We start from the raw sequence: 23,161 nt of genomic DNA, 5'->3' as shown, positions 1-23,161 counted from the left end.
AGCCAGATCTGTCTAGAACGATCTCCTTGAGTCTTGAGAATGTCTGCTCTCTTCTCCTTCTCTTCTTCGCTGCAGAACATTCCTCGACGACTGCCATCACGTGGGCCTCTTCCCATCCCCCACACTCTCCCAAAATCCTCCAATCTTCTCCTTCGCCACAATCCCCACAGACTGAGAGTTCCCAAACCTCTTGGCCCTATTATAGGCCCTGCGCCATGCCATCGAATCACACAGCGGCAATCCGGTATGAATCAGCCGGGGATCTAAGGGTCGCCTCAGCTGCCAATGACAGGCCGCACATTTGCTGGCCGCTCTGGGGGAATAACCGAAGACGCGGTGGTTCGGACGCCAGCAACGGCACTACTCGCTCCACGGCTCCACTCGCGGCGTCTCCCCAGATACCGATTTCCACTCCCGTCGACCGGTTAGACCTCGGGGATCATGATGCGACGCTCTCCAGCTGGCTGACTGCATAAATAACACTCGACCCCAGCTCTGTTGCGAGCCAGCATGGACTGATCTTCCTTCTCTCCTTCCAGTCTCTAGTCCTCTCGACAACTATATCTCTATTCATCGGGACGAGACTGTGTCGACACTTCTTGTGGTTCTTTTGCTGCTGGTCCCTCCACCGTCATTGCTCCCCCCGCCTTGAGCGTGATTGACGCCGCACTTTTCCCGCTTGAGCTTCGGACCTTTTTCCCCCAAGTTTTTTCGGGTTGCATTGCATAGCTTGTCACCCCCCGCATATCCCTTCGTTATGCTGTTCTCTACGGAAAATTTGCCTTTTATCCTCCTGGGCATCGTGGTCGCCTATTTCCTGGTGCCTTACCTGCAGCGATCGCGGCTGCGGGATATCCCTTCTCCCAGCTTCGCAGCCTTCACCAACTTTTGGCTGTTGATCCAGGCCCGCCAGGGGAAGCGGTACTTGTCCGTCGATGCCGCTCACAAGAAGTATGGCAAGCTGGTGCGCATTGCTCCTCGCCATGTCTCGATCGCCGACGATGAGGCTATCACCACCGTCTACGGCCACGGAAATGGCTTCCTAAAGGCGTAAGTATACGATTCTCATCCAAGGTGTCGCCAGATACATACAAACAAGTTGTCAATGCTAATTGATCATCATCAGTGACTTCTATGATGCGTTTGTCTCTATCCGCCGTGGTCTCTTCAACACGCGCGACCGTGCCGAGCACACTCGCAAGCGCAAGACGGTCTCGCACACTTTCAGCGCCAAGTCCATTGGCCAGTTCGAGCAGTACATCCACGGCAACATTGAGATGTTCGTGAAGCAGTGGCGCAAGCTGGCCGATCTCCAGGCCAATCCCAAGACTGGCTTCGCCAGCCTGGACGCTCTCAACTGGTTCAACTACTTGGCTTTCGATATCATCGGTGACTTGGCTTTCGGTGCTCCATTCGGCATGCTCGAGAAGGGCCAGGACATTGCTGAGGTGCGCCTGCACCCGAATGACCCGCCCAAGTATGTCCAGGCTGTCGAGGTTCTCAACCGCCGTGGTGAAGTCTCTGCTACCCTGGGCTGCATGCCTTCGTTGATCCCCTTCGCCAAGTACATCCCCGACAAGTTCTTCACCGAGGGTATGCAGGCTGTCCAGAACCTGGCTGGTATTGCTATTGCCCGTGTCAACGAGCGTGTCAAGCCTGAGGTTATGGCCAACAACACCCGTGTCGACCTCCTCGCCCGTCTCATGGAGGGCAAGGACCAGCATGGCAACACTCTCGGTCGCGAGGAACTGACCGCCGAGGCTCTCACTCAACTGATCGCTGGCTCCGACACTACTTCCAACACTGCCTGCGCCATCCTGTACTGGTGCCAGCGCACCCCCGGCGTCATCGACAAGCTGCACAAGACCCTGGACGAGGCCATTCCCAAGGACATCGACGTCCCCACCCACGCCATGGTCAAAGATATCGACTACCTGCAATGGGTCATCTGGGAGACCATGCGCATCCACTCCACCTCCGCCATGGGCCTACCCCGCGAGATCCCCGCCGGCGCCGACCCAATCATCATCTCCGGTCACACCTTCGGCCCCGGCGATGTCCTCTCCGTACCGAGCTACACCATCCACCGGTCCAAAGAAATCTGGGGTCCTGACGCTGAGCAGTTCGTTCCGGAGCGCTGGAGCCCCAAGCGTCTGACCCCTCGTCAAAAGGCCGCTTTCATCCCCTTCAGCCACGGTCCCCGGGCCTGTGTTGGTCGCAACGTTGCTGAAATGGAACTTCTCGTTATGGGCGCTACTGTCTTCCGCCTCTTCGAGTTCCAGATTGAGCAGGATGGTCCTATGGAGACTCGTGAAGGTTTCTTGCGTAAGCCTCTTGCTTTGCAGGTTGGTATGCGTCGTCGTACTCCTGCGTGAGTGACGTGCTTTTGAACAGGAAAGGGGTTGGAAGCGAAGCTGGGATTAGTTGGGAGGTAGGGCGGATCAATTGGGATCTGGAAATCATCATCTCACGTCTTTGGACCAAACCACGCTTACGATGATTCATGTGAAAAGGGTGCAGCGAGTATCTGGAAGTGCTGGGCTCGCTGCCACCACTGATGAAGAACCATGTTTTCTTTTCTTTTCCGTTTCCTTTTTCTTTTTCTTTTGGACTGTGAATATCTGCTTCGGTCTGACGATAGTTGCGATTGAGGTAAATTGATTATGTATATATGATGCATCCAGAACGTTTCTGGGAAATTTACGCTTTCTTTCTTTTCACGTCTTTGTACTGTTTCTTCCTAGATGAATACGACACGAAAGTTTTCATCGAACCTTCTCGACTTCGTTGAAACTAGCCTGATCAGCATGCTGATGGGAGACGTGGGATACTATGGCCCCGCCTACGTGGAAGCACACACTTTACTAGAAAGACACCTCATTGATGATTATTCAATTGAATTGAAGGGTAGGTATTAAATTGTTATGAATATTACGATACCCACGCAAAAAAAGAAAGGGGCAGTCATTTAATCATCATCTCATTGCAAGCATGCATTAATTAATGACCAAATAAAAAGCATCGATCCATCGCGTTGTGCACGCCCGCAAATGCCACTGGGCATTCGCATCCTGCAGGACATCCCGAGACCACCTAAGCAACGGGCATAGGTACTCGGGATCTTGAGGCAACTCACCTTTACGCCCAGGTCTTCGGTCCAAAGGTCTGGCCCTCGGGCAAGACAACCTGGATCGCGGTGTCGGACGCATCCATGGTGTTGGCGGCGATGTCGGTACCCCACCAGGAGGGGAAGTTGGTGCTGGTGAGGTTGAGGGTGAGGAAGATGAGGATGGTGCACAGGGCGAGGCCGACGTCCAGGCCGGCTGAGAGAACGTAGTTGTATTGCATCCACCAGCCGCGGAAGCGGTCACGGATGAACTTGTTGAACACGAAACCCACGATACCCCAGCTGAGGTAGTTTAGCGGGGTGGCGGGGGGAATGAGACCGGCTCCGCTGAAGATCAGGGGCGCGGAGAGGTAGCGGATGGGGGAGCGAGGGAGAGCACGAGCACCGAAGTAGATGGCCACGGGGAGGACGGCACCGGCGATCCAGAAGAACATGAGGGGCGAGTAGAGTTGGCCAATGGAGAAGATGCGGGCAGGGCCGATCACGCCCCAGATCACGGAGGCGTTAAAGAAGACACGACCGTTGGGACAGGTGTAGTGGTTGGCCTGGTGCGCTTTGCAGACATCCTTGATGGCGCCCAGAGCCCAATTCATGACGGCGATTTGCACCAGCGAGGACCAAACACCAGCGACCATCTGCGCGGCAAAGGTCACACGAGGAGGGATCTTCATGTAGTGACCTGGAGGAAACAAAGTGAAGTTAGCCGATTGAATCCGGAAAAGGAACATGGAATAAAAAGGTTCGTTAGAACGTACCGAGCTTCAAATCCTGAGTAAAGTACATTCCCTGGTACATGCTCATGTATCCATAGGTCTTGAACAGCATCATGGCCATGGGGCGACCAGGCTGCATGTAACCGATGATGAATTCAGTCAAGACGTTAAGACCAATATCAATGTTGGTTGAGGCCTTGACGATTCCGAGAGGCACAAACCACAGAATCGCAATGATCAGAGAAATGAAGAATGCCCACCAGCTCAGGTGAGTGGAGAAGCCCAGAGTCACACCCAGAGCCATACCGATCATGATCAGGGTGACGACGCCATACCACCAAAGAGGAACGGGCTTGAAGCGGGCCATGAGGCGGCTGTGAACATCCTCTTCCTCCGTGCCGTTGACAGCGCGGAACCGAGCGTAGAGATCGGGGCCGTGGAACAGGACAGTGTGCAGGATGACGGCAATGATACCAGCAAAGGACAGACCATAGCTAAGGGAGAAGGTGGTGGAAAGGAAAAGCGGGGAGTAGGACTTGTACTTCTCCGCGTCAAAGGTGAAATCGGGAGTCAAAATCTTCGAGACGTTGTAGGCGCCTCCAGTGTTGTCGTAGCTGCCCGAGTCGCTGATAGGCAGGAACTTGAAGTAGAACAAGCCAGAGTAGTGAATGGCTGGGGTCACAATCCAGAACCAAAGAACCATGCCGATCAAGGTGTTGGCCATGGCATACCAGGGGGCAATCAGGGGACTGAAGTTGAAACCGGAGATCTGAGTCCAGTCAAAGGTCATGGGAATCAGAGACAGACCGGTCCAGCCACCGAACAGCTGGTTGACCACGACGTTCTGGGGCTTGATCCAGGTCACCCAGGCGAACACACTCAGGAAGGGGGCAATGTATCCGGGGAACCAGTACCAGCAGAACGAGCCGATCATGGTGTACAGGAACAGACGGTACCGACCAATCTTCCAGCCGCTCACCTTGCGGGGGTCGGGCTTGGTACGGTCATGGAGAGCCGAGAAGAGAGCAGTGTTGATCAGGGTGGAAGGCCAGATCATGGCAGCGGGCTGGACCAAGTACTTGGTGAAGAAGCCGGCCATACCGAAACCAAGCATCTGAGTCGAAATACACATGAAGATTTCGAAAGCCCAGCCAAAGTTCTGCCCATAGAAGGCGCGCTGTGCCAGCAGGACATCCGTGGCATAGGCAGCGCCACCGCCGAATGTGGCGTTCGCCATGATAACCACTAGCGCGTGCTCCTTCTTGCTGAAGACTCCCGGGTTCAGGCTGCACTCAATACCGAAGAACTTGAACTTCTTGTTCGGCATGAATCGTTCCCAGGCCTTACCGACGGGGTAGGCAACGACCTGGGCGATGTAGGAGGGAATGACAATGTAGGGCTGACGCATGGAGAACAGCATGTTCAGGGCGGAACCGATGGTTGCAAAGAGCATACCAATGACCCAAGCACGGAGGGTATTGCTGTGGCCTCCCTCATCAATGTTGGGGACGGCAGCACGCACTTCCGGGTAAATGGAATTGTCCAACAGCTCATGGGCGAGGCCAACCTGGGCACCCTTGTCCGACGTGTTCAGGGCCTCATCCAGTTCATCCTCGACATCATCGGGCAAGTTAGGGTCCCAGTGATGGTGCTCCTTCAAGTTTCGCAACTTGTTGATCATATCACTAGGCGCGGTCTCGTCGACCTCGGCGCCGGTGGTGATGGCGATGTTTGGATCGGTCTTCTCCATGGTGGGCAGGGTCACACAGATCGTCGATCGAAACCGGGACCAGAGAGGCTCTACCGAGCTGACGCAGGAGAAGGAGAATGAAAAGAGAAAGAGGAAGAGGGAAAAGAAAAGGAAACCAGTCTGGTGATCTCCGACTTGCTTTAAAGCGGAGCGCGAAGCTCTCTCTCTCTCTCACGCTGTTGACAGCTCAGTCGACCCCGACGGGATTCCGCCTTATCGCCTCCAGTAAATGAGGTGAATGATATCTGAGACCAAGCTGGGGGATGGATGTAACCTCAAGAGCGCTAGTTTGGGGGGAATAAGCGACGACGAGGGTGAAGCAGAGAAGATGATAGGAGGAAAGTTCCCAGTGAAGTGGGGATGGAGGTTGGTGGTGCACAGGCAAAGGAGGAGCAAGGGAGACTAGAGTCACTCACTAGGCAAGACTAAAAGAACTTAAAGACTAAACGCACGAGGAGGCAAATCGTCGGATGATTTCTGGATTTGGTGAGCGATCGAATTGTGTACAGTCAACGCGTGTCGTACGGACTTGATCATGAGTTTCTGTTTTGAGTGAGTGATCAGTCAACAGTACCAGGGACTTTGTTCGCCGAGATATCGCTGGTTTCAGGTCGCGTTGGGTGAGTAGACTGGCCAATTCCATACTTCGAGAAGCTGCAAACGAGGTCTGAACCTTGAAAAAATGCCCCGAAAATGAAGAATAATAATAATCATAATAAATTCACAAGAAAGGCAAGAAAGTAGAATTAGGAAGGTCAATCACAAAGGATTTAAGCAGTATCGACCCAGCGCCAGCCGGAGCCAATCGAGGCCAACTGGGAACTATGCAAATGGATTGAAATGAATCCAATCAAGCCACTCAAGCCAGCCAAGCCAGTCAAAGCCAGGGAAGTCGCACAAGTCCCGAATGCAGGACTCGGGGCCGTGCTCGTGGCCATGGACCTGTCAATCTGCTTTGCTCTGCTTGGTTTCGCTTTTGCCTTTGCTTTTTTTTTTTCCTTTTTCTTTCCCCCCTTTTTGTTAATCTGACTGCTCCTTGGACCAGTCAGAACCATGCGATGCCATGCCCTTGGACCTCCACCTCTCCCCCGGGCCTCTGGTTCTCCCATCGCTATCACGGGCCTGCTTGCCTATTCCTGCGCAGCTGATGGTGGCGGCGGAATGTTACCTTTCCGCTTCGATCCACCAGTTCCAAGCGCCAAGACATTTAGGCTGACTTCCTTCCTGGAAAACATTGGCGACATGGCTGAATCTGGGGCCATGCGGCCTGCGCCGAGGACCAATGCGGCCGGAGATTCTTTCGCCCACGCGGCAACCGCCAACGGAATACGCAACAAAGCAGCCACCATGGCGCGTCCACGGCACAACAATCTTCCTCGGCAAACTAGAGGACGATGGTCTGATCAGGTTCGTTCCGAGTTCGAAGACAATAGAGAGGGGAGATCCCCGAAGTGGGCCGCAAGGAGATCCCGGGTGGAGATTGGAGGGGGGGGAAAACAAGGGAGATGTACTGATAACGTGCTGGTTAGCCTGGTTGGGGGGGGGGTTGTTTCTCCCTTTGGCCAAGGTCCACCCGTTCCCACTTCCGCCGTGCCACGAGCTTGTTAGCGATAAGCCGGTTACAGTTGGGCTGGGCGAGTCTTGGAGTCTTGGGAGTCTTGGGGAGAGGATCTCGGGAGGAGAGGGGCCTCCCCGCAGAGAGTGAGCGTTGCTGGTTGGAGTTAGCGCCGCCCTTATCCTGTTAGCGGCCGTGCTAAAAGGCTTGGGCCGTGATCTGGTTGGACCCCCCTCCGCGCCACAGGCCGGCGAACATGCCCCCCTGGGCAAAAAGCCGCTCTGGTCCCGCGTGCCACGTTCATTTTGGTTGTCCGCACCTCCGTCGGATCAGGAATGTGGATGGAAATTGGAAGGCGTAGCCACAGGGAGAGTATGCGACCGGGAAGAAGACATACAACCGAGGCAGGAAGTTGTAAGGGAGCTCGACTTGGCAAATGCTCTTGCGGCCCGAGATAAGCCTGGTCAGCAAGACAGCAACGGGATGGTGAGATATCAGACCCATCTAGGACAAGCGTCTGTCGATCTTGGCTTCTCACTCCTCCGTCCTGGAGCGTGGAATGGCCGTAGAAGGGATGGTGGTACAGTATGTCCAGTATTGTGCTGATTTACTGACTGGGCAGAGTAGCCCGGTTCAGAGGCAGGATCCGGGGATGCTCCAACCAGGACCAGGATGGACTCGTGTCACAATTGTCATCCCTGCTGATCCTTGCTTGAAACACCACGCAGTAGTACAAGTACATCCTGCCCTATGAACCTTGGGATACTCGCCCGGGGAATTGGAGCTGCGCGAGACACACACGATCGACCCGCCCCCGGTGAAATGGTGAAATGCGGGGAAATAGCAGGCTGGCACGGTCCGGCTGGCATCGGCCATCATATGCAGCTGTCAACAATTCAAGGCTGAGTTAGTTCGAGACGCAAGTCATGCGACTTGTTTGGAAGGCTCCCCGATGCGAGTGGAAAAGTGTGCGACTGTCAGACTTGGAACTTTTGGCAACGTCGCGAGAAGGCGAAAAAAGGCACGGAATCACGGGATCCTGATTGGCGGATGAATCTCGTTTTGCAGGCACTCAAAAATAGTCTCCGTTTTTTGGTGAGATAACCAGTTCTGTTCAGTCAATCAGTCAATCAGTATCAGTCTGGATGCAATGGAGATGACAATTAAACAAAATCGTCAGAACCCCCCCCCCCGAGGCCGAGGGAGCTGTCGTCTCCTTAAGAATCTACGGTCCAAATTAAAGTGACTCATGCTCGTATTGGGCCCCTCGGCCACTTGCCATTGGCGGAGGTTTTTCTCGCATACAATAAGAATCACTCGTGGTCTTCCTGGACGAGCTTTTTCGAACTGAACGGCCTGCCGAGGTGATTTCTTGTACTGTAATGTCCAACTGGCTAGTCTGGCGCGATGGCTCGAGAAAACCCACCCCCAACCTTCGAACGCTTATCCTCTTACCCCAATGGTCATAGTCGCCCTGTGGTGGCGGATCCGAGACACCACGACAACCCTGACGCGGTAATGCTTCCGAGAACAGGAATGCGATTATTATTTATTTTTTCTCTGCTTCTCTGTTCCCTGCTCCTTGCTGTCAGCCCTCGACCATGATTCGTTTGATTGCTCATGCAGGGTCCAACCCTCCATGTACTCTTTATCAACGCCAGATCTAAACAAATCAAGCAGGTCGCCGGCTATACCAGGCTATTTACCGTATCTCGAGGCCAATGCACGTTGCCTCTCATTCGTTTAATCTCAGTCATATCGCCAATGCCAAGGCTCGTATCCGTGGACGGATCTAGAGGAACTAACAAGGGAAGTGCATCATACGAAGTATACAGGGTACTATAGCAGAGAGTCTATCCGGAAGCCCGCATCGGAGACCGACTCAACCTAAGCTCGAAGGCTGGGCAAAGTTAGATCATTTTCTGGGCAATAGAGAGCACGGGAATCATACAGGAATCAAGGTGTCTTGCCAATGAATTCTTTCTGATACCCCCCGCCAGCCCACTCCGTTTAGAGAAGATTGTTCGCCGACGGCCATGTCGAGGGTGTCGGATCCAGCGAGAACAGCGCCTCGTCGCCGAGTGCCCATTCGAAATCGGCGAGGAATTGCTCATCCAGATGGAATGCACTTTGGTCAGTGATCACGCCGGAGGGCGCCATCATCCCGCCAGAAAGATCGGGGTTGGTATCTGATCCACCACCTACGCCTCCATCAGCAGTAGCAAGGTACCGTGAACGAGAATAGACAATACCGTTAGCAGGTTCCACCACCGACCGTACGGCCCGCGACTGGGGATCAAATTCATCCCGCCACCACCAGACAGCATCGAGAATGGGACTGAGCACGAGGCGACCGCGGATGCGCAGGGCCGTATAATCCGACCCGTCGGCCCGGCGAAATGCTTTATTACTATTCCAGATCGAACTGAGAACCAGCACTGTCTTGGCAGCTATATCGGCACTGTCGGTGGAAATCTGCTTGGCCAGATTGATCGCTGTGAAAAGGGACGCTCGCGCGCGACCGGTTTCCAAGCCTTGAGAGGCCACGCTGCTTTTTAAGATGCGCAGCAAGGATGAGGAAGCTAAGAACAGTGCAAAGCTAATGTGAACGGGGGCCATTGATAGGAACCCAAATCGATCGGCAAGCACCTGGACGTAGTCAATCAAGCTGCACGCCGTGACAAGAATCCGTGGATAGCATCCACTGGAGACGAGAGTTTGGTTCTTGAAAAAATGGAAACTTTGAACGGCCATTCGGCAGAGGCCGGTGTCAAACCTCTCATCATCTACAACACGATACGGTCAGAAATGTGTCTGGCCAGAGCATTGAGAGAAAGTAGCATACCTGTTACAGCCCGTAGTTCCAGATCATCTACCTGGCTTTCATAGGTGCGTAGGAGAATGTCCAACGCTCGCTCTTGATCGAGAGACATGGACCGTAGGCCGTTTTCGGTAACTGCCTCGCTGCATTTTGCAATAACCTCTTGACATCGAATTTTCAGCGCCATCCACGGCGCAATCTTATCCACCAACACCTGTCGATATGTGGGATCTTGGCCGTGGTTCATAAGGGCCCGGGGTAACTGTCCCTTGAGCACGCAGACCCTACCCACGAAATTAGTCTGTGTTGAACGCAGATTCGTCATTTCTGGACCTACCGTTGATACATGATAACTGTGTGTGCCCACAGCTCAGAGCGACGGAGTAGGTCCGCCTCGGATGGTGCCGGGATCTTGACCCGTGAGAACTCATGACTCGACATGGGGATATGCAGCCCATTTTGCATGGAGATGTGAAGCAAGATCCCGCATAATGGGAATGTCACGTCCGGATGATCACCTTTGGGGAAAGGCCATGTCAGGAGGAGCAGGAGTGCTTGAATGGTGTGCCAGGGTGGCGAGACAGACAAGGCCGAGAGGAATGCCATCTCTATTACACTTCGAGCCAATGCCGTCAGCAATGTAGGATTCCGAGAGTATGAACGACATGCTGCTCCAATGATCGTCCAGAATAGGAAGGGCGATTGTGCATAGTAGGTATTTGGTGAAGTCTGGGGGTCTAAGATGGGCAGGAATTGAGCATAGTGCTGGAAGAATCTTTGATCATCGGGTCAGCAGGGATATATAATATAGCACATTATCAGAAAGGATTTGTGGAGCGTGGGATCATCTCACAATCGAAACAGGTCATCAATTTCCTCTGCTTGCACCTGTACCCCATTCAAGCTCCGGGGCTTGGTCGTGCCAGCCGCGTCCAATACCGGTGCCGGTGCCGGGGTCCTGTGCGTGAGGCCATTTGGAGCCAACAAGTGCGGCGAATACGAATCGAGCGGGGTATGCGAGGACCCAGAAACCGAGTGACTTCCTGGTCTTGAATGCGCGCCCATCTCTGCTGCCGCTGTCAAGAGGGCGATCGGCGAGGGGTGGGGACTGAGATCTGCTGGCTGCGATGCCCGAAGCTTGCGTCGCAGATTTTCCGATTCCCGTTCCAGCTCGGAGAGCCGCCTAAATGGTGATCAACATTATGATCTTGTTCAAGAATATCTCCTCATTCTGTGGTGTCTTTCGCTAGTTGCACTCTGGATACATACTTGCGCTTGTGCTCTCTCTTGAAGGGGTCGGAGATGACACAGTTCGCATTCACCTTGCGGCATCGGGTGCAGGGCTGATCTGGGTCCAAGTAGACATCACATTTTGCCTGATATGTGTTAGATTGGCCATGGCAGTTCTACTAGTTCGGAATATGGAGCAAGGAGCAGCCACCTTTTGCTGACGGCACTCAGTGCACGCCTTCTTTCCTTTTTTCAGTGGTCTTCGGGAAGGCATGTTAGCATGTTCGCGCGACAGAAGGATGTTTCGGGAGAAGTTCTTACGTCTCCATGAACAGGGACAAGGTCTGAAGAGGTTCGAGTAGTAGGTATGGACCTGCGAAACCGGCTTGGCGCCAGAGAGGATCGAGGGATGGCGGTGGTGGACGGGAGACGGGAGGAGGATGGTCGGTTGTGGTAGTGGGTGCCGGTGCCGGCATGCGACTCAAGGCGGAGAATCCCGGCACCGGCCTGGTCAGTGCAGATCGACCGGCAGTCCTCCGAGTATACGAGTATATAAGAGACAGAGCTCACCAGACAGAGATGTAGGAACGGAATCTTATAGATTCTGCAAGCCTGACTGCTCAGGCAATGATTCATGGCTTACAGAACGTGAGTATATACAGATGAAAATGACCGTGACCAGACCGAATAACAATACCAAACCGTAATCACACTGCCCGAGTACTTCCTCTAACCAGGTAAGAACCAGTCGAAACACCCCCGGAATCTGTGATGGTTTCCCCGGGAAGCACTCGCACTGAGGATGTCTGTCCTACCACCGGGGCCGTCGACGTACACCAGTGGTCTGTCTGTTCCTGGTCAACTGTACACAGCAGCACCGCATGCTGCCGACCTCAACCTGGTAGACGGTCTCAAAAACGGCTCCTGAACACAACCATTGTGTAACGTGCCTCGAGTGACGTGGCTCTTTCCCCTCTGGTTTGATCGGATACTGCGTCGATATGCTGTATCTATCCGAGTCGTCGTCCTAAAGGGGTACTTTCCCTCCGGCCAATCACTGCCTCGGTTCCTCGTCGTCACAAGGTAGAGGATCCTTTGGTGTTATCAAGAAGTTGACGGCTAGCTGCAGCATGGTATAGTTTATAGGTTTGTTCCAATAGCCCGATGAACTTTTAGTGTGTGTAATAGCCGTACAATCCAATTCATCTTCTGACCAAATCTAGCATACATGGCCAGATGTCAAGCAATAGGCGCCATTGAACCCAATTATGGATGACCGAGACTCTCCTTATGAATGTGACCTGCAATTTGTCTGACAAGGCCTAAGAGGTTGGTAGAATAGTTTTCATTCTAAGTCGATACAAGTATTGCCACTTTTGTGCGTTCTAGATATATGGGACTTTGCCGGGCTACGGTCTGTGGCAAAGTGTGCATAACCTATTTTAAGAGACCGAAGAGAAAATCTGGATCCCTAAGTGTTAGGGCTAAGCTTGCTAGATTTTCCCAATTCCAGGGCCCCAAAATGAACTTCCCAACCCTCAAATTACTCGCGAAATGATTCTGAGAACATAACAATCAACGCACTGCCTCGAAGCCAGCATGGGTAAACCCTAGAGCCGAGGTCCATTAAATCAATATGTCCATTGCTCAGAGTATTCATTCAAGAATGCCATTTTATCACTGATGTCAATTGGTAGTCTCAAAGTGCTTCTCCCCACAATGTCAAATTCAGGCTAAACGGAGTGGCAGCGCCACCACGAGGCAACATGGCAATGCCTTCAAAATGACATCACTCGCCCCTAGATGTTATATATTCGAATAAAGAGAAGATGCCAGCATCGCGGTTTTGGAGTTATGCTGATAACGCATCTCAACCCATGCTGTCAATCATGAATCTAGATCTTCCCACCGTTGCCGAACTCAAACAGGCAGCTGAGTCTGGGCAGCGGATTTCCGCCCAAGATGTCTCGGCGATCTCGCAGGTCGAGAACCGATTGACTGGACGCGGGCCGGTCCGGGGCGGACCAGCAGGTATGTTGTTTCTTGAGAGTACTAAGATATCTCGGTGGTTGCTGATCGGGAGGTAGCCACGGCACAGAGTATTGCTATGAAGCAGATGAATTTTGACAGCACAGTCGAGGAAGTGTCCCGTAAGCCACAGAGCCTCATTACACAGGATGATGCACGGATTGTCCAATCAACAGAGGTATGCAAGACTACACCACTGTACAAATGAGCGAGCGGGTGTTAATAGCTGCTCCAGGGTCGCGCCTTCAATAAACCACCCGGTATGGGATCCGTTTCCGCCCAAGTGCGCTCCATCGCCAATCGCAATGACTACTATAATGTTCCTGCAGTGCCAACGGAAGTACCGGCATATATAACCAAGGAAGATGCCCGAGAGGCGCAGCGCGTGGAGAGTATGTATTATGGAGGACAGATCCCCAGCTACAGTACGGCTGCAAACATGCAGGTCAGTCCAGGGAGATGGGATCTCATGGGTCGGCGAGGATCGTATTACTGACGGAGGATGCGCAGAGTGCTGCTGATAAACTCGAGAATCTTCGACAGACTAGCCCACAGTCTTATTATTGATATACATGTATAGTGTAGGATATCTCCAGGTACATGCTCCTAATTAGATATGTTTGATGTCCGTATTTCGCGGGACTGCACAAAATTTAAATGATTATCCACTATGATGCATATTTCCCCAGATATGTACTTGTTAAGAGGTTCCCTCTCGTAGACGGAACATGTACCTGAAGCAGCAATTATTAACGGGCGCCGCAAAGTCGTGGCTGTGCCCACCATGTATTTTTAGTCCCGTTCCCAGCGGTGCACAGAACAACACATTTTGACAACACACTTTTGCTTACTAGATTTTGCTTATTTTTGCTTATTTTCATGCCACGGAAGGCTGAAAATAGGTCCTCCTGATCTTTGGGGATACTCCGCCACAACATTCCCCCACTTCCCTATCTCTGCTAAGGAGCTATATAAACACTACAGCCTGTGGACCTGGTTGACAGCCCGTTCTTACAGTATCTTGATCCTCATCCCTGAGTATATCACATCCCTACTGTCCAGTCCCTCGACCAATCACTATTGGGCTGGGATTATTCTTTTAGCATCTCGACGATCGCCCGCCGTCTCTCCGTACCGACCCACCCCCACCAAAGCCCGTTCAGGGTCCAGCTCTGTTGAGCTCCGAGGAACTCGAAATCTCGGCTCGACTTGTCGACTGCACCTAGATCCCGCGAATTTGTCACGATGCAGAGGACTACATTTACGAATCGAACACCGCTCCCCAACACACTCTCTGAAGAGGCGGTGTTGAGGATCCTTCACGACCACGCTGCGATGATCGAGCAGAATCCTCTAGTCATCCATTATGAACGCATCTCGACGCCAGACGATGCGCCCGAGGATGAACGCGACGGGGCATGGTATGAACTGACGGACCGAATTTCATATCTTCCGTGCGGTCTGCTTCAAGGCAAGCTCAATTATCGAGGGTACCTCCATGACACTCCACAAGGTCTCCGAACACATATTTATGCGCCTCTGGGGGTACATATCCACGATTATTGGACGGTGCATCGCAGGAAGATTTTTGCAGGCGAAACTGGTCCGCCCAGTGTATTTTACTTGCAGGAGGAGGTTGAGCTGATCTGCCCATTCATAACGACGTCTTTCGTGCGTCGGACGCTATCACAGTCGCATAGCGAGTTAGTGGCGCGGCTGGTGGCCGCTGGGGGTGGATCAGCCTAGGATCCTCGCTGGGGGAGGGAAGAGGGGATGTGTTCGGGCCAATTGGACCTGTATAATAATAGGGAACGCTGGAAAGATAAAGCATCGTACTTTACTTCTGCATATTTATTATCTTCCATCGCGGTGTTCCATAAAGAGGGGCAGCGGGTCTGTTTAGCGGGGCGGGATATTTGTCATGGACGCTTTGGGAGGAGACTTTTGGAATTTGGAATTGTCGACGACGAACCAATGATGTCATCCTAATTAGTCCCCATTAGCTCGAATGGCTTGCAAGTCCGATCTTTGCGCAGGAATACTCAAATACACGCAGGATTTGGAACCCTCGTCCTTAGCACTAGCCATGAATGAAGCCCCGCTCGTCAAGGATTCAGTCCGAGTAATAGGCCCAAGGAGCTACGAGAAGGAAGAAGACGGATGGTCAACGAAGACTAGGAAGCTAGTCAAAGGAACCAATGCAAGTGTAAATCTGATTTTGCAAATTGTCATGGTTAGCTCTAGCCGTCTAGTGTGGCTCTTGAACCTTTTATAAATACTCCACGGGCTCCCAAGGTTCTTCTTCTTCCCTTAAGCACCTTGCGAGAATCAATTCCCCTTCTACACCAAATCCTAGCCAATCAATTCCCATCATGCCTCTCTCTGGACACTGTCTTTGCAAGGCGGTCACCTACACCGTCGACGTCGATGCCCCTCTCCTGACCGGCTATGACCACTGCGACGACTGCCAGCGCCAGAGTGGCTCCACCTACTGTATGTTTCCCTTCCTGGATATCTTTCAAGCAATTCAGCAATTCCTGACTGAACTCTAGCCCTGGTTGCCGTCGTGCCCAAGGCCAAGCTAACCATCAACGGCCCCACCAAGAGCTGGGCTGGCAAAGGCAGCTCCGGCAAAGCCGTCCACCGCATCTTCTGCTCCGAGTGTGGCTCACCCATTGCCCACGACCCCGATGCGGCTCCCGAAATCATTGCTCTGAAGGCTGGTACTCTGGATACTGAGATCAAGAAGACTCTCAAGCCGGTATGTATTGGTCGATCCTCTGGAGTTGACACCTAGCGACGGAGATGATCCGCATGAGTCGTGGGATGCGTGGGGCTAATTATTTTTCTTTTCTTTCCTGCAGGACACCGAAATCTGGACGCAGAGCAAGCTCCCCTTCTGCCAGGAGCATCTCGCCAAGCCATTCGAGGGCATGCCTCAGTAAAATGTGGACTGTTGATGCCGGGGAATTTTGGTAGATTTATTCCACGAGCTTGCAGTGGAGGGGAATGGAAGGAAAACGATGAAATGAATACAGGGCGGGGCTTTTGTCTACGAAGTTTAAGGTTCTCGATTTTATGATTACGAAAGATATGAAAATCCAATTCTTCAATGATCAAATTACCACATATGATATATTGTTACAATCAACCGGAAATTTGTCCTCGATTGACTGGAGGTGTACGAGAGGGCTACTCCATGTGGAACAGATCTCACGGCACATTTCTAGAGTTCATTTCAGAGGCCATTCAAGAGCTCCGAAGCTGACAGGCCGCAAAATTATCAAAAGGATCAAAATGGAGCTGCTGTCACTGACTTGCTACTAACTAATCTGCAGAAGTTCAATCTTGTTCTCATCGATTAGTCTAGCTGCCACCATGTCTTCTGGTGCCTTGTTTGTGCAGGACTCGCGCACTGGAGTCAAGTACGAGATTCCCATTCGCCGAAATGCTATACGTGCCATCGATCTGCGACGCATACGAGCCCCTACCGGTGAAGCCGACCGTGCCGATCAGGTCTCCCGAGGTCTGCGGGTCTATGACCCCGGCCTCCAGAATACATCGGTGGTTGAATCCGCGATCAGCTTTTCGTGAGTTTGTTTCAGAGATACCATTGATCAGGTTAGCTGAGGCTAATTTGCAGTGACCATGAGCGTGGCTCACTGATATTCCGGGGTTATACATTGGAACAGATGTGGGAGAAGGACTTTGAGGACATGTTCCATCTTTTACTCTGGGGAAACCTGCCAACGGACAGCCAACGGACTCATTTGAGTGAAAAACTCGCTCGGTATATGGACGATATTCCTCCAATAGTCCACCAGTCTATCCAAATCCTTCCGTAAGCGAATCAATTATCCCGGATTATGTCTGTCTTTCACTGAACCTTGCCTTCCAGAAGAACAACATCTTCGCTGCCACTGCTACTTGCCGGTCTGACTGCATACCTCTCATCAATGCCTGATATTATGCCATCCTCGTCGCATCCAACTCTTTACCAAGACGATCTAGACCGGACTGACCAATTGATTCTGCGAACTGTCGCCTGTTACGCTGTGGTATTTGCTGCTGCACGCTGCCATCGGCTAGGCATCCCTTGGCAACGCCCGTCCGCGAATCGATCATTTTACGAGAATTTATTCACGTTGGCAGGGTTGGCTGACTCTACGACTGGAAGTCCAAATCCCGTTAAGCTACACAGTTTCCGCCACTTCGCCATGCTCAATGCCGACCACGGCATGGCCCTGGTAGTATTCTCAACCTTGGTAACAGCATCGTCTCTAACCGATCCCATATCTTGCCTCATATCTGCGATTACAGCTGCCTATGGCCCGCTGCACTTTGGTGCAACAGAGTCTGCCCAAAATGCACTGTGTGAGATTGGAGACCCTGCAAATGTTCCGGGCTTCCTGGAGCAAGTCAAATCCGGGAAACGAAAACTATTCGGATACGGGCATCGCGAATACAAGAGGGTTGACCCCCGTGTAGATCCAATTAAGAAGATATTGAAAGATCTTGCTCCGGGATCTAACCCCCTTTTCAAAGTCGCCGAAGCCATTGAGGCTGCCGCTACGACGGATGAATATTTTGTTTCCCGTTGCCTGTTCCCGAACGCCGATTTTTACGGCAACTTTGTGTTTACCAGCATGTCAGTGTTCCCTCTCCCCGTTGCTGCAAGTAGAGCTGCTGAAGTTCATAACCTCGTTTTAGTGGTTTCGAACCTGAGATGATTCCAGCTGCTATGCTTGCTCATCGCATCATGGGAATCATGGCACACTGGCGAGAATATATGGGTAAGAACTAGGGAATGAACCAAAATTAGGTCGGTGGCTTCTATACTGACAGTCTCAGTGACACGCGGGAAACTTTTTCGACCGTCCCATATCTATACGGGCAATACAACGGGTCCGACAAATCCTGCCGCCAAGATGTGATGCTTTGGTGTGGTTGTAGGCTGAGCCATGAGTGCAACTTTAAATCGCCAAGTGCTGTCCCGAGATATAATCCGTTAATAGTAGATAACGATCTGCGAAGAAATCTGGCATTTTTTTAGTCAAAACTTCCGCTCTTCTCTGAACTTCTTAGGGCCGTACGAGAATCAGATATGAGCAATTCAGCTAGGCAAGAGACAAACGCCGGTGATAACAATGAGCGGACTGAGACGACCCCATTGCTACCTCGTCCCGTCTTCCAGAAGCCGTACTCCATCTTCACAAAGTCCCAGAAGCGCTTAATCATTTTAGCAGCTGCAATAGCATCGACGTTCTCACCGTTATCGGCCAACATATATTTTCCAGCGCTCAACTCCATCGCCAAAGACTTGAATGTTAGTCCCTCGCAAATCAACTTGACTATCACTACGTATATGGTAAGCTACCTTCAGCTCGCCCACTTGGCGAATTTTAATGTGAATCTTCAGATATGCCAAGGCCTCGCACCTACATTCATGGGCTCCTTAGCTGACCAAGCAGGACGTCGACCCGCATACATCATATGCTTCGTTGTGTATATTTTAGGCAATATTGCCCTTGCCCTGCAACACTCGTTCCCTGCACTACTCGTACTCCGTGCAATCCAGAGCTGTGGTAGTAGTGGTACCGTGGCCCTTGCATCAGCCGTGGCTGCCGACATGATCACATCTGCCGAACGAGGAACCTACATGGGTTTGACATCTCTAGGAAATATCCTAGCGCCCTCAATAGGTCCTATCGTGGGGGGCTTAATGACTCAATATCTGGGATGGCAAGCTACATTCTGGTTCTTGGCTATCATAGCCTGCATATTCTTTGTATTACTTCTACTCTTCTTCCCTGAGACATGTCGTGTTATTGTTGGTGATGGGTCCATTCCACCTTCCGGTTGGAATCGACCGCTTTATGATTGTGTGAAGGAATCTCGATCATCAACAATTCCAAGGCCCATTCTTCAATCCTCGAATTGTCGGGACCAACACATTTCCATCCCCAATCCCTGGCCCTCGCTCAGGTTACTTTTCCAACGTCCCGTCGGGTTGGTGCTTCTCGCAAATGGTGCCATTTTTGGCAGCTATTATGCTGTGACGGCTGCGATGCCAGCTCAATTTGCAAAGCTCTATAACTTAAACGACTTGCAAGTAGGCCTTTGCTACATCCCTGCCGGTTTAGGTTCTCTGCTCAGTGCAACTGCCAATGGGATTTTAGTCGACTGGAACTATCGAAGGTGGTGTATTAAGGCGGGACTCATGCTGGAGCAAGATCATAAGGACCACTTGCTTTCATTTCCTATAGAAAAGGCGCGACTGCAGATTGGTCTACCCATGACAGTAAGCTCGCTCTTGCCGGTGTGCTTTTCGCTGTTCTTACCTGACCGAAACTGCCAGATACTTGCAGCTAGCGCCATTACTGTATATGGGGTATTTCTTACTTTTAGACTCCCGTTCTGGGCAATTCTTCTCATGATATTTGTCTCGTGTTTGTGTATCACCGCGGCTTATAATATCATGAACGTGTTGATCGCGGACCTGTACTACACGACCCCAGCGACTGCAATGGCGGCCAACAATCTCGTTCGCTGCTTTTTGGGAGCTGGAACAACTGCCGCTGTCAATCCCTTGATCAATATTATCGGGACGCAGTGGACATACTGTGCCGTCTCCGGTGCTCTAATGGCGTTCACTTCTCTTTTGTTCATTGTGTACCTCAGGGGCTGGGATTGGCGCCGAGCACAGACTGAATCAGGTCAACATCTGTAATCTGCCGGTGATTTTTGGTTTTGTTATAGAGGCTAAGAGTTGACATAGTCCCAAAATAATGCCGAATATATAAATGGAAGTTTTATCTTTGCTGCAAATCTTCAGTTCTTCTTCGAGCTCCACAACTAACAGTGTATTCCCAGATGGAAGTCAACATGTTATTGTCTAACTTTCTCGCTGGCCTTTCTCTGCCTTTCACTACACTCTCTCCACTACTTTTCCCTCTCCAGGGCAAGCAGTTACATATTCGATATCCGAGTCAGAACTGGATTCAACCTGGATCAACCATCGACACGCAAGGTAAACAGTCCAAGTCAGGATGTTGTGCTTTACTGACACGCTTTCAGACACTGGTCCACGTCCAGAAATTGGCACCGTGGGTCTGAACTGCAATTCACGCTACTTGATCCTATCTCTAGACCTAGACGTGGTTCTCCCTGGAACAAGAATTCAAACAGTCATATTACATTGGTACCAATCAAATCTCACGTTTGATTGCAATGGAGATGGAAATCATAGCGTCCTGAAACCTGGTGAAGATGACAGTTCTTCGTATACTGCGCCTTACATCGCACCACAGCCACCGCCAGGAACGCACCATCGCTATGTTTTCCTCCTTTTCAATCAGTCGCACACTTACGAGTTCCCTGATTGCTTTGAAAATATTCCTCCTGCGACTATGGAAGCACGCAGCGGTTTTGATATTCGGAAATTTATGCTCGCGTCTGGCTTAGATCCTCCTATCGCTATAAATTATTTCTTTGGTCGGAGAAAATCAAGTAATGAGGAACACCCGCTGCCATCTCCAAGCGTGACCCAGATCTCATTCAAATCGTTGGATTGTCAACCTGGTCCAACTTTATTGTGAATAAAGGAGAGGGCGGTTAGTGAATCAGCGGTGCAGGGTGTAAAATGGAAACCAAAAACTACATTGAGTACGTTCAAATTGCGCGTGCCTTTAACAGACTATTGACGCCGTGAGTCTACATTTCCAGGCTATGTGTATTCAAGGAGTAGTGATCTTGGCTTATATTTCATATCGACCGATCCGAGTCAATGCCGGTCATTTACGGTGTTAGGCTATATGGGTATCACCAGGACAAGTCATGAGCAATTCGAAGGACTCGAAGAATGGAAATCTGAGAGCCAGCTGGCTATCAACATTTTAGACCGAAGGACCCTTCTTTAACCTAGTCGTAATTGAAATCCGAAAACGATACTGAGGTGTGACCTGAAATAACTTTGAAAGACCTTTATACATTAAGATCGCTTGTGATTCCTCCCAAGACTCCTCCAGCACGGCAAACCACGCAATAGAGACGTGAAAGGTACTTAGGTAGGACGAGGTTATTTATCACGGAGGGGAACCTCGGATGTAACTTCACATGACTATATACTTTGCTCGTGAAGCCGAGAGATAGGCATAAGCCTTCAAGGCCGCAACAAAGATGCCACTGGTTGAGTTTGAGTCTGGGTCCGAATCTGGAGGAGTGTGGGTGTTTAGATAAACTGTCCCCGATGTGGTGGCACTACCTAGAAGTAACAACCCGGGGCTTCCAACACACTGGTCGTGAACAGGAATTCCTATATTTTATGGATGATCCAACACTTGAATCATATTCTAGAGATCTAATCCAAAGCCAACATGGGGCAATTAACCAAGAGCGTTAAGGTCCGATCAACGTGTAACGCTTGTCAACAAGCGAAAATCCGTTGCAGTCACGAGAAGCCCTCCTGTCGTCGATGTCAAAAGCACAAGATAGAATGTATCTATAGTGTTTCGCGGCGGCTCGGGCGTCCGGCAAAGAAGAAAGATCAGAAAGTCAGCTCGGAAAGTCAAAGTCAGAGCCCCGTTCTCGAACTTACTGATCCATCGGAAAGTGAGAAGAAACCGCGGAAGCCTGGCAAGAGAAAGAGTCCTCATGGTCCTAACCCGATTTCGAGTTCACGAGCTCGATCGGGCCGCAATGCCGAAAAGGAAATCGATGAGGATCGTTTACCGACAGCCCTAGCGGTTGAAACCTCGGAAGATCAACCAGGTACTTCAGATTCGATTTCGCCTCCGGTGAGACGGAATAGCTTACCTGGTGAATAGGACTAGATGTCGATTTATCGTCTGAGAGTTGGCTTCAGGAGCTGATAACAAATCGCATCGACGGTGCTTTGGACAACGGTGCTTCCGAGTATCTCTATGCAGATGTTGATATCGAAGACCCGTTTGATCCACTCCCAGATTTTCTACCTTATTGTGCTCCTCCTGTTACATACCAGCCTTCAGGTGTATGTATATCTTCTCAGCCACAAGCTCCGGTTCTTTCGTCAGTCTACACGAGCTTGGAGAGAGATTTCAACGCCTTCCGTCATGAATCTACGCCTGGCGGTCACGCAGAAACGTCGGGACATAAAGATACCGGGCCCCTTTCGTGGGTCTATGATACAACACCTCGACTTGATTTCCAGTGTTTCCAGGATCCGTGGAGCTTTGAACGAATTCCACCAACCGGTCTTCTAACGGAGCTACCAGATCATTGTTTCAGCTTCCAATCTCCTACTGGCAGTCACGACAGCGAGGCATACTCCCCCGATAATCTGGATGTTTTCGCGGGATCAGGAGGGCCATCGACCCTGAGCTGTAGCTGCTACAAGCATGTAATCGGCCAATTGGTCAAATCTGGAGATAAATCTGGAGCCAGTGGCTGCTCAAACATAGATGGCTTATTGGCTTGTCAGAAGGAGCTGGTACTTCAGACAGAAGCCATTTTGCAGTGCAAAATATGCTCTCAGTCTGAGAATCAGGCCAATATGCTCATGATTGTGATTGTTGCAATCGATAGCCTTCTCACCCTACTTGATACGGCAGTGACGCCATCCAGGGCTGGTTGTTATGAAGAATCGACCGAGTCGGGGAAAGCGGCAGGGGGGAGGAAACAGAAGGAACTTGGGGCCGGCTTCATGTCACATATCGACGCGTGCCCCTTGCTCGTAGGAGATTTTCCGGTGCCAGCCGAGGAAAAAGCCTGCTTTATCCGGCAAGTGCTACAGACTCGGTTATCGATGCTCTTGTTGGCTGTTCGGAGGATTCGTGTCTGCATGCAGCAACATCTGACGGCAGCGCTTTCCCGCGGTCGGTTATTGATGATTATGGAGACAGATCGGAGACTCCAGTTAGTCATGATGAAGATCAAGATGGCAGTTATCTAAGGACGT

General features: G+C 51.4%; 12 protein-coding genes across 12 annotated transcripts; 9 read left to right on the top strand and 3 right to left on the bottom strand.

Moving 5' to 3' along the window:
- Positions 1-757: 757 nt before the first annotated feature.
- Positions 758-2,375, top strand: N7458_004915 (cytochrome P450; the record flags this gene model as incomplete). Its single annotated transcript, XM_056908297.1, has 2 exons — positions 758-1,050; positions 1,127-2,375. 2 exons carry the CDS (start codon positions 758-760, stop codon positions 2,373-2,375), a joined length of 1,542 nt encoding a protein of 513 aa, XP_056766915.1.
- Positions 2,376-3,138: 763 nt separating this feature from the next.
- On the bottom strand, positions 3,139-5,590 carry optB (small oligopeptide transporter, OPT family; the record flags this gene model as incomplete). Its single annotated transcript, XM_056908296.1, has 2 exons — positions 3,139-3,806; positions 3,883-5,590. 2 exons carry the CDS (start codon positions 5,588-5,590, stop codon positions 3,139-3,141), a joined length of 2,376 nt encoding a protein of 791 aa, XP_056766914.1.
- A 1,130-nt stretch (positions 5,591-6,720) lies between these two features.
- N7458_004913 (uncharacterized protein) lies at positions 6,721-6,939 on the bottom strand (the record flags this gene model as incomplete). The annotated part of the gene is made up of 1 exon (XM_056908295.1): positions 6,721-6,939. The coding sequence occupies one exon, from the start codon at positions 6,937-6,939 to the stop codon at positions 6,721-6,723; it is 219 nt and encodes a 72-aa protein (XP_056766913.1).
- A 2,216-nt stretch (positions 6,940-9,155) lies between these two features.
- Positions 9,156-11,672, bottom strand: N7458_004912 (putative C6 transcription factor (Leu3); the record flags this gene model as incomplete). Its single annotated transcript, XM_056908294.1, has 7 exons — positions 9,156-9,931; positions 9,991-10,250; positions 10,304-10,741; positions 10,820-11,149; positions 11,236-11,342; positions 11,408-11,456; positions 11,518-11,672. 7 exons carry the CDS (start codon positions 11,670-11,672, stop codon positions 9,156-9,158), a joined length of 2,115 nt encoding a protein of 704 aa, XP_056766912.1.
- A 1,413-nt stretch (positions 11,673-13,085) lies between these two features.
- N7458_004911 (uncharacterized protein) lies at positions 13,086-13,720 on the top strand (the record flags this gene model as incomplete). The annotated part of the gene is made up of 3 exons (XM_056908293.1): positions 13,086-13,227; positions 13,254-13,402; positions 13,460-13,720. The coding sequence occupies 3 exons, from the start codon at positions 13,086-13,088 to the stop codon at positions 13,718-13,720; spliced, it is 552 nt and encodes a 183-aa protein (XP_056766911.1).
- Positions 13,721-14,469: 749 nt separating this feature from the next.
- N7458_004910 (uncharacterized protein) lies at positions 14,470-14,970 on the top strand (the record flags this gene model as incomplete). Its single annotated transcript, XM_056908292.1, has 1 exon — positions 14,470-14,970. One exon carries the CDS (start codon positions 14,470-14,472, stop codon positions 14,968-14,970), a length of 501 nt encoding a protein of 166 aa, XP_056766910.1.
- Positions 14,971-15,596: 626 nt separating this feature from the next.
- Positions 15,597-16,169, top strand: N7458_004909 (GFA family protein; the record flags this gene model as incomplete). The annotated part of the gene is made up of 3 exons (XM_056908291.1): positions 15,597-15,717; positions 15,777-15,985; positions 16,089-16,169. 3 exons carry the CDS (start codon positions 15,597-15,599, stop codon positions 16,167-16,169), a joined length of 411 nt encoding a protein of 136 aa, XP_056766909.1.
- Positions 16,170-16,602: 433 nt separating this feature from the next.
- On the top strand, positions 16,603-16,818 carry N7458_004908 (citrate synthase; the record flags this gene model as incomplete). Its single annotated transcript, XM_056908290.1, has 1 exon — positions 16,603-16,818. One exon carries the CDS (start codon positions 16,603-16,605, stop codon positions 16,816-16,818), a length of 216 nt encoding a protein of 71 aa, XP_056766908.1.
- Positions 16,819-17,180: 362 nt separating this feature from the next.
- Positions 17,181-17,954, top strand: N7458_004907 (Citrate synthase; the record flags this gene model as incomplete). The annotated part of the gene is made up of 1 exon (XM_056908289.1): positions 17,181-17,954. One exon carries the CDS (start codon positions 17,181-17,183, stop codon positions 17,952-17,954), a length of 774 nt encoding a protein of 257 aa, XP_056766907.1.
- A 374-nt stretch (positions 17,955-18,328) lies between these two features.
- Positions 18,329-19,954, top strand: N7458_004906 (uncharacterized protein; the record flags this gene model as incomplete). The annotated part of the gene is made up of 1 exon (XM_056908288.1): positions 18,329-19,954. The coding sequence occupies one exon, from the start codon at positions 18,329-18,331 to the stop codon at positions 19,952-19,954; it is 1,626 nt and encodes a 541-aa protein (XP_056766906.1).
- Positions 19,955-20,097: 143 nt separating this feature from the next.
- Positions 20,098-20,675, top strand: N7458_004905 (YbhB/YbcL family Raf kinase inhibitor-like protein; the record flags this gene model as incomplete). The annotated part of the gene is made up of 2 exons (XM_056908287.1): positions 20,098-20,254; positions 20,302-20,675. Coding segments are annotated over 2 exons (531 nt in total), but the record flags the coding sequence as incomplete, so codon positions are not given.
- A 921-nt stretch (positions 20,676-21,596) lies between these two features.
- On the top strand, positions 21,597-23,155 carry N7458_004904 (Zn(II)2Cys6 transcription factor domain-containing protein; the record flags this gene model as incomplete). The annotated part of the gene is made up of 2 exons (XM_056908286.1): positions 21,597-21,993; positions 22,050-23,155. Coding segments are annotated over 2 exons (1,503 nt in total), but the record flags the coding sequence as incomplete, so codon positions are not given.
- Positions 23,156-23,161: the final 6 nt, after the last annotated feature.

The sequence above is a fragment of the Penicillium daleae genome, assembly GCF_028827525.1.
Source record: "Penicillium daleae strain IBT 16125 chromosome Unknown utg000005l_segment0_segment0, whole genome shotgun sequence".
Classification (NCBI taxonomy): Eukaryota; Fungi; Ascomycota; class Eurotiomycetes; order Eurotiales; family Aspergillaceae; genus Penicillium; species Penicillium daleae.
The sequence above is the reverse complement of the archived record's forward strand: the minus strand, read 5'-3'. Positions and strand labels throughout refer to the sequence as shown.